The sequence below is a fragment of the Neocloeon triangulifer genome, unplaced genomic scaffold (genome assembly GCF_031216515.1).
Source record: "Neocloeon triangulifer isolate White Clay Creek 2 clone unplaced genomic scaffold, ASM3121651v1 ptg000015l, whole genome shotgun sequence".
In the NCBI taxonomy this organism is placed as follows: domain Eukaryota; kingdom Metazoa; phylum Arthropoda; class Insecta; order Ephemeroptera; family Baetidae; genus Neocloeon; species Neocloeon triangulifer.
Window position 1 is genome coordinate 4,079,131 of NW_026775557.1, and position 15,132 is coordinate 4,094,262.

General features: G+C 34.8%; 1 protein-coding gene across 1 annotated transcript; it reads left to right on the forward strand.

The window, feature by feature from the left end:
- Positions 1-1,439: 1,439 nt before the first annotated feature.
- On the forward strand, positions 1,440-3,538 carry LOC132202215 (cytochrome P450 9e2-like). Its single transcript, XM_059628989.1, has 7 exons — positions 1,440-1,822; positions 1,879-2,082; positions 2,147-2,314; positions 2,372-2,606; positions 2,673-2,894; positions 2,955-3,206; positions 3,263-3,538. The coding sequence occupies exons 1-7, from the start codon at positions 1,484-1,486 to the stop codon at positions 3,433-3,435; spliced, it is 1,593 nt and encodes a 530-aa protein (XP_059484972.1). The 5' UTR covers positions 1,440-1,483; the 3' UTR covers positions 3,436-3,538.
- Positions 3,539-15,132: the final 11,594 nt, after the last annotated feature.

The following is a 15,132-nucleotide window of genomic DNA, read 5'->3' on the forward strand; positions in this document are numbered from 1 at the left end:
TAATGCAAAACCACCCAGCTCGCACGAATATCTCATCACTTGCCTGCCCGCGCCGTCTATTTGCATTCGCCGCTTTAATTAAGCACAATGCGCTGTTTGCCGATAGAAACTCGGGCTGTCTATCTAGAGCGGGCCATCTTTGGTCTCCTCCACCTTGTACCATTCAACGCAGACATATCCGCGTCGATGATGATGACGATGATGGAGGCTCTGAATGATTCAAAGTAAGGATGTACATTCAGTACAGAGCCGCCGTGTTTGCGAGCTGGCATGGTTTGATGAGTTATGTATGCTTGATAAATCAAAGGCCCACCCAGCCATCTATATCCATCCATCCGCAGCCGCCGCCGCACCCGCGCGTGTGTTGCAATATGATGGATTCGCCCAGCAAAGGGATTAATATCGGCTACGCTCTCTCTCTCTCTATATATGTATATTCCATTGGCAGAGAGATTTGTATGTAAATGTGCGCGCGAATACATATTAGACGGGTATAGTGGGTGTTTGGTTGGCGCTTCATCTCCTTTTGCTTTGTGCACAGGTGCCGATATTAATGCTGGTGACATAAACAGCACAGCACCCCTTCGTGTTTGCAGCCTATGGCATCAGGCTTGAATTATATGGCTGGATCGGAGCGACCCTTCGGCGACCGATTATTCATCGAGCGCAGAATCTCATTTGCAGATTAATGAGAACGCGCTCGCCGGCTTAATCGCAGTGTTAATTGCGAGTGCCTTTGCATGCATGCCTTTCTGCTTCAGTTCAATTTTCGTTAATCAAATCTGCAATCGATAAACCAACATGAATATTTTTTTTATAAAATCAAATAGGAAATTTTCAGTTAAAATTTTTATTTTTATTAACACAGTGCAAAATGTGTAATTTTTAAATTAAAAATTAAAATGTACTTATTGGTTTTGCCGGGTTTTGAAAAAAAAAAACAAACAAACCATCTTATCAATTTTGTAATATATTAAATTTTTAAACGAGGAAAAACCATCAACCGCATTCAAAATATCGCAATAAGAAATTTAAAAAATATCAGATTCTATATTTTGTTGCTAATTTTAATATTTAATTGCGCCCTGGTTTATCAAAGGTGCATAATTATGATTCAATTTCATTCATAAGAATTAACACTCAAAGACAATAATGTTCAACAATGACATTGCGATCCTTAAATTGTTATTTTTAAATGGTATTGGTACTTCATATAATAGGTTCAATGCCTGTTAGCATTGTCGCTTATGAAAACAAAGTTAAAGTGCGTCGACCAACGCTGCGTCGCACGGACACAATCAAAAAGGTGACGTGTGCAAAAAATCATAACTCATATTTGGCTGCACGACCGTGAGTGTGCACTTGTGAAGAAGCGACGCAATTCTTTTTAAGATTAACGCATCCCACTATCGCGAATGGCAAGGTCAAATTATTTCGCGAGCGGATCTGCAGCCATTAGTGCTGATTGTGCCGCGGCATCGAGATGTGGTGGCTCCTTCCGCTCTGGCTGAACGTCGTTTTGGGCCTTCTGGGCACCTTCCTGGGCGTAGCTTATTACTTCCTGACCAGCGACTTTGACCACTGGAAGAAGAAGGGTGTCAAGTATGCCAAAGCTGTGCCCTTCTTTGGATCCCTCGTCCGGTCAATGACTCTGCAGGACCACCTTGTGAATGACCTGGATCGTATTTACAAGGATTTCCAGGGTGAAAACTTTGTCGGTTTTTTCCAGGGCCGAACAGCATCCATTCTAGTTAGAGACCCCGAGCTTATCAAGGAAATTCTTGTTAAGGACTTTTCGCACTTTTACAACCACGGATTCAAGGCGAGCATTATTTTTATTATACAATTAATATTCAATTAATTGATTTTATGGAAAAGATCCACGAGGAAGCAGACCCCATGCAGGCTAAGAGCCTCTTTAACCTGAATGATCATAAGTGGAAAGAAATGAGGAGCAAATTGTCCCCTACATTTACCTCGGGAAAAATTAAAATGATGACTCCTTTAATGGAGGAAGTCAGCCAGAATTTCATAGCTCATTTGGATAAAATATCAAAATCAGGGAAACCATTTGAAACAAAGGTTATATTATATTAAAATTTAAAATATTTGCGTCTTTTATATATTTAAGTGCATTTTATTGTAGGATCTGGTGTCTCGGTTCACGACCGATATCATATCAAGTTGTGCGTTTGGAGTGAAAAGCAATGCAATTGATGATCCCAACACTGAGTTCAGGGTCATGGGCAGAAAGCTGGTTGAGATGGATTTTTTCAAAGCTCTCAAGACCTTTGTTATTTTGTTTTTGCCAGAAGTAATATGATTGTTAATTAGTTTTTTTTAGAGAACCGTCCATTATTAACAATTTCAGGTTGGTATGTCACTTAGGCTAGCATTTACGGAAAAAGTTGTGGCCGACTTCTTCCGAAAATTGGTTCACGATGTGATGGAAGTAAGAAAGAAGACGAATTTAGTTCGGAAAGATTTTATGCACCTGCTAATCGAACTGAAAGATAAGGGATCGATTGCGAGTGAGGGCGCTGAGGACGAGAAAGAAATTAAGGAGTTAAATGGGTTTGGAACAACGATATCAACCAACACAATAAGTAACAAATATTTATTAATTGAAGATTGGTATAAATAATAACTATGTAAATTTTATTCAAATTTAGAGCTAACGCATGACGATCTGACAGCTCAAGCTTCAATATTTTTCTTTGCTGGCTTTGAAACTTCGTCGACTTTAATTTCGTTTGCTAGTTTGGAGCTTTCCGTGAACAAAGAGGCGCAAAAGAAACTTCAGGCTGACATTGATCAGGCCTTAAAAAATCACGGAGGAAAACTCTGTTATGATGCTTTGAAAGACATGAAATACTTAGATGCCGTCGTTCAAGGTAAAATATAATTAATTTTTTTTACCAGAATTTTATAGGTATTTAAAAACAAAATTACAGAAACTTTGCGCAAATATCCACCTGCAGTTAATATAATGCGAATCTGCACCAAAAACTACATCATACCGGGCACCAAAGTGCAAATTGATGAGGGAACGCCACTGATCATTCCAGCTTTTTCTTTGCAAAATGACCCAAAATACTTCCCGAACCCTGAGATGTTTGACCCTGAACGTTTTATGGACGAAGACGCGTTGCACAAGTATCAGTATTTGCACATGCCCTTTGGAGAGGGTCCCCGTATGTGTATTGGTAACGTTGAATTAAAATTTTATATACTATTTTATCTTATTTTTTTTTTACATAAGGCAATCGCTTTGCACTGGTCCAGTCAAAAATGGGAATCGCTTCTATTTTCAGCAAGTTTGACGTTTCTATAGCAAGCAAGACGAAATATCCACCGACTTTTGACAAGCAGTTGTTCATTTTAGCAGCTGAAGGTGGAATTTGGTTGAACGTGAATCCACGCAGGGAAGAATAGACTTCAGTGTATGGAGCAAAAAGCAGCATTCAAATAAATAAAAATTGTCATTTTGATGCAATATTAAAAATTGATTATTAATATATTTTAATTTCAAAGCAAAGATTTTTTATTTTCATTAATTTCAGTCCACTATTTCACTAATTAGAATCAATAATTTAAGTAATTAAATTATAAATAATTTAACATTTAAATCTTATAATTAGCAAAAAAAAAAAAAAAAAAATACAAGGTTAATATAAAGTCTATATAAGCACGCATCGAATCCACTTTTTGCTGGATAGATTGTGGAATTTCATTTGCGATTGATGGCCTCTCCAAAAGTTATAGCTCCACATTATGATAAAGTGCCGCCCTTTGCACGGAAAAAAGCTTTTCCAGGCGCAGTATATATTGCGGTAGCAAGGTGTGCGAGCCTTTTTATAAATAGGGCATCATCAGACCCTCAAGTGCGATATTTAAGTGGATGATCCAAATAGTTTTGATAAGCCCATCACGTTCCTATCATACGCCAATATCGCGCCCCTACTGCAGCTCGCTTTTCCCAGCAGGAGTGGAAAAATATACAGCCCTCGTAAGATGATATAGATTTTTGGGCCATCAGAAAATATCTAGAGCGCTCAGAGCCGCGTGCTATAAAATAATCATGTGCTTGCTGCTCATAACCTTTTGATTTATCGTGTACTCAACTTAATTGAACCTCCCTTGAGTTCAGTGTGTTGGAGAAGTGTTTGGATCAAGGTGATTATTTTATTAAATTTTAGATCAAACTCATTTAGTCACAAAAGTGGAAATTTACTGTGTTGAAAAAATTTACAGAGTTATAGTTACTGCATTTAATTTTATTTATAAATTATTCTAAAACCGTTATTTTTATTTTAAAATAAGGAAGAAAAATAATTATGGAAAATTTTATAGAGGAAAAATTTTTTACTTGTTATTAAAATGAAGCTCAGTTTTATATACCTTGTATTGATTTAATACAAAAATTAAAAAAAAAAATTAATAAATAAATAAATAGCAGTTCTTATTGACAAAAGATCCAATCACACTCAACCGGAGTTTTAATTAGCGTTCTATTTTTTTAATAGTCGTATTTTTTGCTAAAAATTTTTATTGACCTGTAGACCGCCAGCTAATTAATCCAGAAATTTCAGGACTCATTAGCTGGCGTTCTATTTTTTTTAATAGTCGTATTTTTTGCTAAAAATTTTTATTGACCTGTAGACCGCCAGCTAATTAATCCAGAAATTTCAGGACTCATTAGCTGGCGTTCTATTTTTTTTAATAGTCGTATTTTTTGCTAAAAATTTTTATTGACCTGTAGACCGCCAGCTATTTAATCCAGAAATTTCAGGACTCATTAGCTGGCGCTCTATATTTGGTATAGTCGTATTTTTTGGTCCAATTCTTTCTGTTCTCACATACCCCGCCCCAAGTTGAAGATATCAATATGAGATTTGCACCACTTGATCATCTTAGTTTCAAGGCAAGTCTCCTAAATTTTTATCAAAAAATTTTCAAAATTGCGGGTTTTATGGGACATTTTGAAAAAATCAAAAAACGCAATTATCTCGGCTTCTAGTGGTCGTAGAACAATTTTCCGGATATGGTTGAGCTCGTCTCAGCAAGTTCTACAACTTTTCTATAAAAAGCAAAATTGTAGGTCAAAGGTCAAGGTCAATTTTTGTGAGCGTAAATTTTCAAACTCAAAATTGAAAACCAGCCGACCATTTTAAATTAATTTTGAGATAGCCAAACGATTCCTCGTGAAATTTTACGTAATATATGTCGAAACTGCGATGAGGTTATTTTTTGTTAAATTTAAAAATAAATAAGAATATTAAAAAACATGGTTTTTTGCAACTCCGAAGGCAGGGTCAACATTATAATCACTTTTAACTTCGTCCCTGATGATTTTAGGTAAAAATAGATAATGACCAAAGTTGATCCCCACGTCAAGACCAATCGAATGATGTATATTTCAATGACCTTTGGTGACCTTCAGGCCAAAGGTCACCCAGGTCGGTGACCTGAGGTCACCTGACCTAGATTTATGATATGTTTTTGAAAAGGTCCTGTTGAGAAGATAATTTTGGTTACCACTTTTTGGTCTGTACCTTGACTACAAACCAAATGATTGTACTTTTGTTTAATTAAATGCACAATTTTTTGAGCAGTGAATTTGAAAAGTACAATTATTCGGCTTGTAGGCGAGGTAAAGACCAAATTATGGTAACTTAAATTATCTTCTTAACAAGACCTTTTCAAAAACATATCATACATCTAGGTCAGGTGACCTCAGGTCACCGACCTGGGTGACCTTTGACCTGAAGGTCATTAAAGGTCAATGACATATACATCATTCGATTGGTCTTGACGTGGGGATCAACTTTGGTCATTATCACTTCTTACCTAAAATCATCAGGGATGAAGTTAAAAGCGACTATAATGTTGACCATGCCTTCGGAGTTGCAAAAAACCATATTTTTTAATATTCTTATTTATTTTTAAATTTAACAAAAAATAACCTCATCTCAGTTTTGACATATATTACATAAAATTTCACGAGGAATCGTTTGGTAATCTCAAAATTAATTTAAAATGGTCGGCTGGTTTTCAATTTTGAACTTTAAAATTTGAAGGTCACCAAAGGTCATTGACCTATACATCATTCGATTGGTCTTGACGTGGGGATCAACTTTGGTCATTATCTATTTTTACCTAAAATCATCAGGGACGAAGTTAAAAGTGATTATAATGTTGACCCTGCCTTCGGAGTTGCAAAAAACCATGTTTTTTAATATTCTTATTTATTTTTAAATTTAACAAAAAATAACCTCATCGCAGTTTCGACATAAATTACGTAAAATTTCACGAGGAATCGTTTGGCTATCTCAAAATTAATTTAAAATGGTCGGCTGGTTTTCAATTTTGAGTTTGAAAATTTACGCTCACAAAAATTGACCTTGACCTTTGACCTACAATTTTGCTTTTTGTAGAAAAGTTGTAGAACTAGTTGAGACGAGCTCAACCATACCCGGAAAATTGTTCTACGACCACTAGAAGCCGAGATAATTGCGTTTTTTGATTTTTTCAAAATGTCCCATAAAACCCGCAATTTTGAAAATTTTTTGATAAAAATTTAGGAAACTTGCTTTGGAACTAAGATGATCAAGTGGTGTAAATCTCATATTGATATATTCAACTTGGGGCGGGGTATGTGAGAACAGAAAGAATTGGACTTTGCTAAAATTTTTTATTGACCTGTAGACCGCCAGCTAATTAATCCAGAAATATCAGGACTCTTTAGCTGGCGCTCTATATTTTTTGTAGTCGTAGCTGGTGCTCTAGTCCTTTGGTCTGAAAGCAATCCCAAAAGTAGTTTAACACTTTGGGAAAAACAGCAATCAGAATTATATCGTTTCCGCTTTTATCAGAATTCACCACTTGTGTGGCCAACTACTGACCCACAGAGCAGCAATCAAATATCGATATTGAGCTCCTTTTGCGAGAGGGAGAGAGATTCAGTCCTCTTGGCTTGGCTGAGCCGCAATATTGCCAGTGGCGAGATATAAAAGTCCGGTGGTGGCTTTTGAGTTCGCAACAGCGCTGCACGAGATCTGTAGCAATAATACACCCTAATTCCTACAAAGACGCTGGCCTGCGCCGCTGCCCAGCGTTGGTTTATCTTTTGTTGCCACAAAAGAACAAATCTGAGCCTGGGGATTATTTTTTATTTCAGAAATGAAAGGCAATTATATTGTATCAAAATCCTGCGGCAATAAAACTGATTTATCAGCGCAGACTTAGAGCCAACAAGGGTTGCAGCTTTCAGAAGAGAGGAGATCTGTTGGCTTTCCTTGAGTACTTGCGGAGTAAAAAAGGCTTTCCTTCGACTTTCTATTTCAGGATTAAATAACGTCTCCAGCGGTTACGTTCAAACTCAAACAATTTGTCTGATGCGTCATTGTTTCAAATAAACAAAACTCTTTTCTCTCATATTAAGAACAGAAAAAAATAAAGTACAGTTTAAAATAATTCATTTGATGCACAAGCTTAAAAATAATTTTTGTACATCTCTATTTTCTTTGCAAACGATTTTTGTCTAAATTCACCAGGATTTCAATCAGCAACAAAAAACGCAAGGCTCCCTTTTCCTGCTGTTTCCCTTTCAAATTTTCAGCAAATCTCATTCAATTTTCTCGGGGCAGCAGCAATGACCTTTTGCATTTATCAGATTGTATCTCTCCGCTGGCTGCACTGCATCTCATGGCGCGCCTTTGACATTTCATATACGTGCAGGGAGAAAAACGAGAAGGCGCGACACGCAGGAGAAAAAGCGAGCGAGAAGGAAAGAATATGGGCTAGGCTGGGTATGAATGTCGATAAATCACCGATCCCATTCTCCCCCTTTTGATATATTCTGATATATTTTGATATGAGAGAAAAAGTATAAGGGCGGCGGTGCTGGAAAAGTAGCTCTACTTCTCTTTTATCCCCGTCTAGAAACGGCGACGGGTGGAAAGAAAGTTTACCTTCTCTCTTCGTGCAGCGCGCCGTGCGAGTTATGCATCCCTCTTTGCACACACCAAAGAATCAACAAGGAAAATTGAATTGCTTTTCATTATTATCATCAAACGGAATCTCTGCCGTCGGATCAAATCTGTTTCCTACTTCGGCACAAAAAATATAGGCATGAATAAGGAACGTCATAATAACGAGGTTGAACCATGAGATATATATGTGATAAAATCTCGCCTCTTTCTTGTTTACTTGCCTTATGTTTTGGATAAAAAGAGGGTGGAATCGAGAGGGAGAATGAAATTTGGTTATTTTCGTATTTTACAGTTTTACAAGGAATACAGCAATATTGTGAATCTATTGTGAAAGAATTAGATCAAATTAATAATAAAAACAAAATTCATTTATTGTAATCAATTCCATCATCATTTATGTGTAGAAACACACACTAATTAAATCTTTATATACAAGAATTCAACAATAATTATTAAAAGTTGGATTTAAATTTAGATTTAAATGCACTCTAATGCTTTAATAATGAACTAATACACTGTTGCACTATTTTTATAAATTTTTTCAGTCTAAAAAATAAAATAAAAATTATGATAATTTAAATTACGAAAGATTAAAAATATATTTAAAGCATGATTTCATTATATATAAACGTTAGATAGTATAGCATATTATGTGACCTGAATCTGAGTCAGCATTCCTTTATAAAGTATCAGGTCATAAAGTTTAAACGTTAAGAACTTTTCAAAGTTTACGTGACTCAGAGATGAAAACTAATACTGTAAATGGCTACGGCGACGTCCCCATAAGATATGAATAAGGCAGGGCGCATCATCGTCTGATCTGCTGAGCGCATGCAGATTCAATATTAACAAAGTAGCAAAGTTTGCACTGCCGCAGCAGCAGCGGAATGAAGCCATAAAATATGCTGTAAAACTTTTCCATGCATAAAGAAGTTTGACGTTAACTTTGTTCTGCTTTTCTTCTTTGGGTATAACATCATAATAAAATCATCTTTTTTTCCAAGAGCTCAAGTGCAAATAAGCAGAAGGAGAGATAAAAAGTTTCGCATATCCTATTGATTTTTGGCCATGTCCAGCTCAAGCAGATTTTTTCGGCCAATTTGCTTTCAAAAATAATATCAAGCGTCTAGATTGCGTATCCTGCAGATTTTTCTTTATTTAAATAGGGGTCCGTCGTGAGAATCCTGCTTGAGTTGAAATTTGTCCATCGCGATGACAGGCCTTGGCATATTATAAAAGAGCTCAAGTCAAAAAGAAAAGTGGACTGATGCTTTTTACTTTGGCCGGCGAATCTGCATGTTGCGTAAAACGGCAGGCATAGAGTTTTGCCAGAGCAGAGTGTGCGGCGTCCGGGAGAAGTGATGGATGTCACATAAATCCCAGAGCTGTCTTTCTAGCTCTGAAGCCTCTTCTTCGCAACAACGGCGCGGCTCTCCCCTGCTCTCGCTCTCTTGGGGATGACGACGATGATGATAATGCCCATGATGATGACGTTGATTTGGAAATTCAGCGAGGACTACTTTATTGATTGTGTACAACCAGAGCAAAGAGAAACAATTTCCTAATTAAACTAAAATATTATTAATTTAAAAATGATTCAAATGTAATATTTTATTTTTCAAAATGTTCAAATAACTCGATCTCTAAAATTAAAGGGGAAAAAACGTTTCGCTCAAATACAAATCCCAGCTAATGAGTCCTGAAATTTCTGGATTATTTAGCTGGCGGTGTACAGGTCAATAAAAATTTTTAGCAAAATATACGACTATTAAAAAAAAATAGAACGCCAGCTAATGAGTCCTGAAATTTCTGGATTAATTAGCTGGTGGTCTACAGGTCAATAAAAATTTTTTGCAAAAAATACGACTATTAAAAAAAATAGAACGCCAGCTAATGAGTCCTGAAATTTCTGGATTAATTAGCTGGCGGTCTACAGGTCAATAAAAATTTTTAGCAAAAAATACGACTATTAAAAAAAAATAGAACGCCAGCTAATGAGTCCTGAAAATTCTGGATTAATTAGCTGGCGGTCTACAGGTCAATAAAAATTTTTAGCAAAAAATACGACTATTAAAAAAAATAGAACGCCAGCTAATGAGTCCTGAAATTTCTGGATTAATTAGCTGGCGGTCTACAGGTCAATAAAAATTTTTAGCAAAAAATACGACTATTAAAAAAAATAGAACGCCAGCTAATGAGTCCTGAAATTTCTGGATTAATTAGCTGGCGGTCTACAGGTCAATAAAAATTTTTAGCAAAAAATACGACTATTAAAAAAATAGAACGCCAGCTAATGAGTCCTGAAATTTCTGGATTAATAAGCTGGCGGTCTACAGGTCAATAAAAATTTTTAGCAAAAAATACGACAATTAAAAAAATAGAACGCCAGCTAATGAGTCCTGAAATTTCTGGATTAATTAGCTGGCGGTCTACAGGTCAATAAAAATTTTTAGCAAAAAATACGACTATTAAAAAAAATAGAACGCCAGCTAATGAGTCGTGAAATTTCTGGATTAATTAGCTGGCGGTCTACAGGTCAATAAAAATTTTTAGCAAAAAATACGACTATTAAAAAAAAAAAGAACGCCAGCTAATGAGTCCTGAAATTTCTGGATTAATTAGCTGGCGGTCTACAGGTCAATAAAAATTTTTAGCAAAAAATACGACTATTAAAAAAATAGAACGCCAGCTAATGAGTCCTGAAATTTCTGGATTAATTAGCTGGCGGTCTACAGGTCAATAAAAATTTTTAGCAAAAAATACAACTATTAAAAAAAATAGAACGCCAGCTAATGAGTCCTGAAATTTCTGGATTAATTAGCTGGCGGTCTACAGGTCAATAAAAATTTTTAGCAAAAAATACGACTATTAAAAAAAAATAGAACGCCAGCTAATGAGTCCTGAAAATTCTGGATTAATTAGCTGGCGGTCTACAGGTCAATAAAAATTTTTAGCAAAAAATACGACAATTAAAAAAATAGAACGCCAGCTAATGAGTCCTGAAATTTCTGGATTAATTAGCTGGCGGTCTACAGGTCAATAAAAATTTTTAGCAAAAAATACGACAATTAAAAAAATAGAACGCCAGCTAATGAGTCCTGAAATTTCTGGATTAATTAGCTGGCGGTCTACAGGTCAATAAAAATTTTTAGCAAAAAATACGACTATTAAAAAAAATAGAACGCCAGCTAATGAGTCGTGAAATTTCTGGATTAATTAGCTGGCGGTCTACAGGTCAATAAAAATTTTTAGCAAAAAATACGACTATTAAAAAAAAAAAGAACGCCAGCTAATGAGTCCTGAAATTTCTGGATTAATTAGCTGGCGGTCTACAGGTCAATAAAAATTTTTAGCAAAAAATACGACTATTAAAAAAATAGAACGCCAGCTAATGAGTCCTGAAATTTCTGGATTAAATAGCTGGCGGTCTACAGGTCAATAAAAATTTTTAGCAAAAAATACGACTATTAAAAAAAATAGAACGCCAGCTAATGAGTCCTGAAATTTCTGGATTAATTAGCTGGCGGTCTACAGGTCAATAAAAATTTTTAGCAAAAAATACGACTATTAAAAAAAAATAGAACGCCAGCTAATGAGTCCTGAAAATTCTGGATTAATTAGCTGGCGGTCTACAGGTCAATAAAAATTTTTAGCAAAAAATACGACTATTAAAAAAAATAGAACGCCAGCTAATGAGTCCTGAAATTTCTGGATTAATTAGCTGGCGGTCTACAGGTCAATAAAAATTTTAAGCAAAAAATACGACTATTAAAAAAAAATAGAACGCCAGCTAATGAGTCCTGAAAATTCTGGATTAATTAGCTGGCGGTCTACAGGTCAATAAAAATTTTTAGCAAAAAATACGACTATTAAAAAAAATAGAACGCCAGCTAATGAGTCCTGAGATTCCTGGATTAATTAGCTGGCGGTCTACAGGTCAATAAAAATTTTTAGCAAAAAATACGACTATTAAAAAAATAGAACGCCAGCTAATGAGTCCTGAAATTTCTGGATTAATTAGCTGGCGGTCTACAGGTCAATAAAAATTTTTAGCAAAAAATACGACTATTAAAAAAATAGAACGCCAGCTAATGAGTCCTGAAATTTCTGGATTAATTAGCTGGCGGTCTACAGGTCAATAAAAATTTTTAGCAAAAAATACGACTATTAAAAAAAAAGAACGCCAGCTAATGAGTCCTGAAATTTCTGGATTAATTAGCTGGCGGTCTACAGGTCAATAAAAATTTTTAGCAAAAAATACGACTATTAAAAAAATAGAACGCCAGCTAATGAGTCCTGAAATTTCTGGATTAATTAGCTGGCGGTCTACAGGTCAATAAAAATTTTTAGCAAAAAATACGACTATTAAAAAAAATAGAACGCCAGCTAATGAGTCCTGAAATTTCTGGATTAATTAGCTGGCGGTCTACAGGTCAATAAAAATTTTTAGCAAAAAATACGACTATTAAAAAAAATAGAACGCCAGCTAATGAGTCCTGAAATTTCTGGATTAATTAGCTGGCGGTCTACAGGTCAATAAAAATTTTTAGCAAAAAATACGACTATTAAAAAAAATAGAACGCCAGCTAATGAGTCCTGAAATTTCTGGATTAATTAGCTGGCGGTCTACAGGTCAATAAAAATTTTTAGCAAAAAATACGACTATTAAAAAAATAGAACGCCAGCTAATGAGTCCTGAAATTTCTGGATTAATTAGCTGGCGGTCTACAGGTCAATAAAAATTTTTAGCAAAAAATACGACTATTAAAAAAAATAGAACGCCAGCTAATGAGTCCTGAAATTTCTGGATTAATTAGCTGGCGGTCTACAGGTCAATAAAAATTTTTAGCAAAAAATACGACTATTAAAAAAAAAAGAACGCCAGCTAATGAGTCCTGAAATTTCTGGATTAATTAGCTGGCGGTCTACAGGTCAATAAAAATTTTTAGCAAAAAATACGACTATTAAAAAAATAGAACGCCAGCTAATGAGTCCTGAAATTTCTGGATTAAATTGCTGGCGGTCTACAGGTCAATAAAAATTTTTAGCAAAAAATACGACTATTAAAAAAAAATTGAACGCCAGCTAATGAGTCCTGAAATTTCTGGATTAATTAGCTGGCGGTCTACAGGTCAATAAAAATTTTTAGCAAAAAATACGACTATTAAAAAAAATAGAACGCCAGCTAATGAGTCCTGAAATTTCTGGATTAATTAGCTGGCGGTCTACAGGTCAATAAAAATTTTTAGCAAAAAATACGACTATTAAAAAAAAAATAGAACGCCAGCTAATGAGTCCTGAAATTTCTGGATTAATTAGCTGGCGGTCTACAGGTCAATAAAAATTTTTAGCAAAAAATACGACTATTAAAAAAAATAGAACGCCAGCTAATGAGTCCTGAAATTTCTGGATTAATTAGCTGGCGGTCTACAGGTCAATAAAAATTTTTAGCAAAAAATACGACTATTAAAAAAAATAGAACGCCAGCTAATGAGTCCTGAAATTTCTGGATTAATTAGCTGGCGGTCTACAGGTCAATAAAAATTTTTAGCAAAAAATACGACTATTAAAAAAAAATAGAACGCCAGCTAATGAGTCCTGAAAATTCTGGATTAATTAGCTGGCGGTCTACAGGTCAATAAAAATTTTTAGCAAAAAATACGACTATTAAAAAAAAAATAGAACGCCAGCTAATGAGTCGTGAAATTTCTGGATTAATTAGCTGGCGGTCTACAGGTCAATAAAAAATTTTAGCAAAATTTAGGAATATAAAAATTATAGTGCGCCAGCTAATGAGTCCCGAAATTTCTGGATTAATTAGCTGGTGGTCCACAAGTCAATTAAAAATTTTAGCAAAATATAGGAATATAAAAAATATAGAGCGCCAGCTAATGAGTCCTGAAATTTCTGGATTAATTAGCTGGCGGTCTACAGGTCAATTATAATTTTTAGCAAAATATACGACTTAAAATATAGAGCAGAAGGAGTTTAAATTTTAAAAAGAACAAGTAAAATATCTGGAAACACATTATCTAAAATTATCTTTGAAATATAAAGATCATAAAAATCGTTGACGAGCTCCGGAAAATTAAACAACTTGATATAAAATTTCCTGTTCAAATCGATGTTGACATTTTTAACAAATTTTATTTTATAATGAATTACTAAAGAGAGTTGATTGTGTCAATTTTTCCTTTGCATCAACTGTTTCTTTGAAACTTTAAATGTTTTTATTGCGCATCATCTGTGTCTTGGCACAAAAAGGTTTATTCAAAATATTTAGCTTTTCTCAGTCGTACCTACTGAAATGCATGTTTTCCTGGCACCAGTTTTGCTTTCTTAGTACCATCGTTGATACTATAAAGTTTGTACAAATTCTTACCCGTCACGTCACAGGTTATTTTCAATCGACAGGCTTAAAGTATTTGGACGTTTCTTATTATTTCAAATTAATAATTAATTAATATTATTGCTCACATTTATGCTCATATCAAAAATTTGAATTGTCAATTCAATGAAAAAAATTAATTGAACAAAAATAAAATCATGAAAAAATACTGAGCAAATAACTCCTCCAAATACGTCAAGGTTTTTACTTTTAAAAATATTTTTTGCACCTGTCTTTGAGTTGTTTATCAAATCTTCTTTGAATAAAAAATTTAATTCCATGTTTCTTTCCTAAAAAGTTACAAATATAAAGTTTTGTTGCAAGCGCATCATGTTTTATTTTTCCGACATATTTTTTTGATATAAATCATGTATACTTTTTAGTCCTTAAATCTTAGTCCTTAAATCTTAGTCCTTAAAACTTGCAATTGTGGCCAGGATATCATGGTTTAGAAGAAGGTAATGGAGATTTCTCGCCCCATGTCAGGGGGATGACGGACAATAGAATTGGCGAAGATGAAAAACAAGCTTGAGCAGTGCGTGATTAAGCCGCGGTGGTACAGAGAAAATTCAAAAAGTGAAAATCACTTCAAACCTTATGCAGGAAGTTCTTTCTTAATAATTAATTTGCTCGATCTGAACCAATTCCTTACCTGACAAAAATACAGTAAAAAGAGGGAGCACTCATGCTTATGTACCTCCATCAGGCCTATTGTCCGGCTTTAGGTTTCACCCCCCTGCATGAATCGCA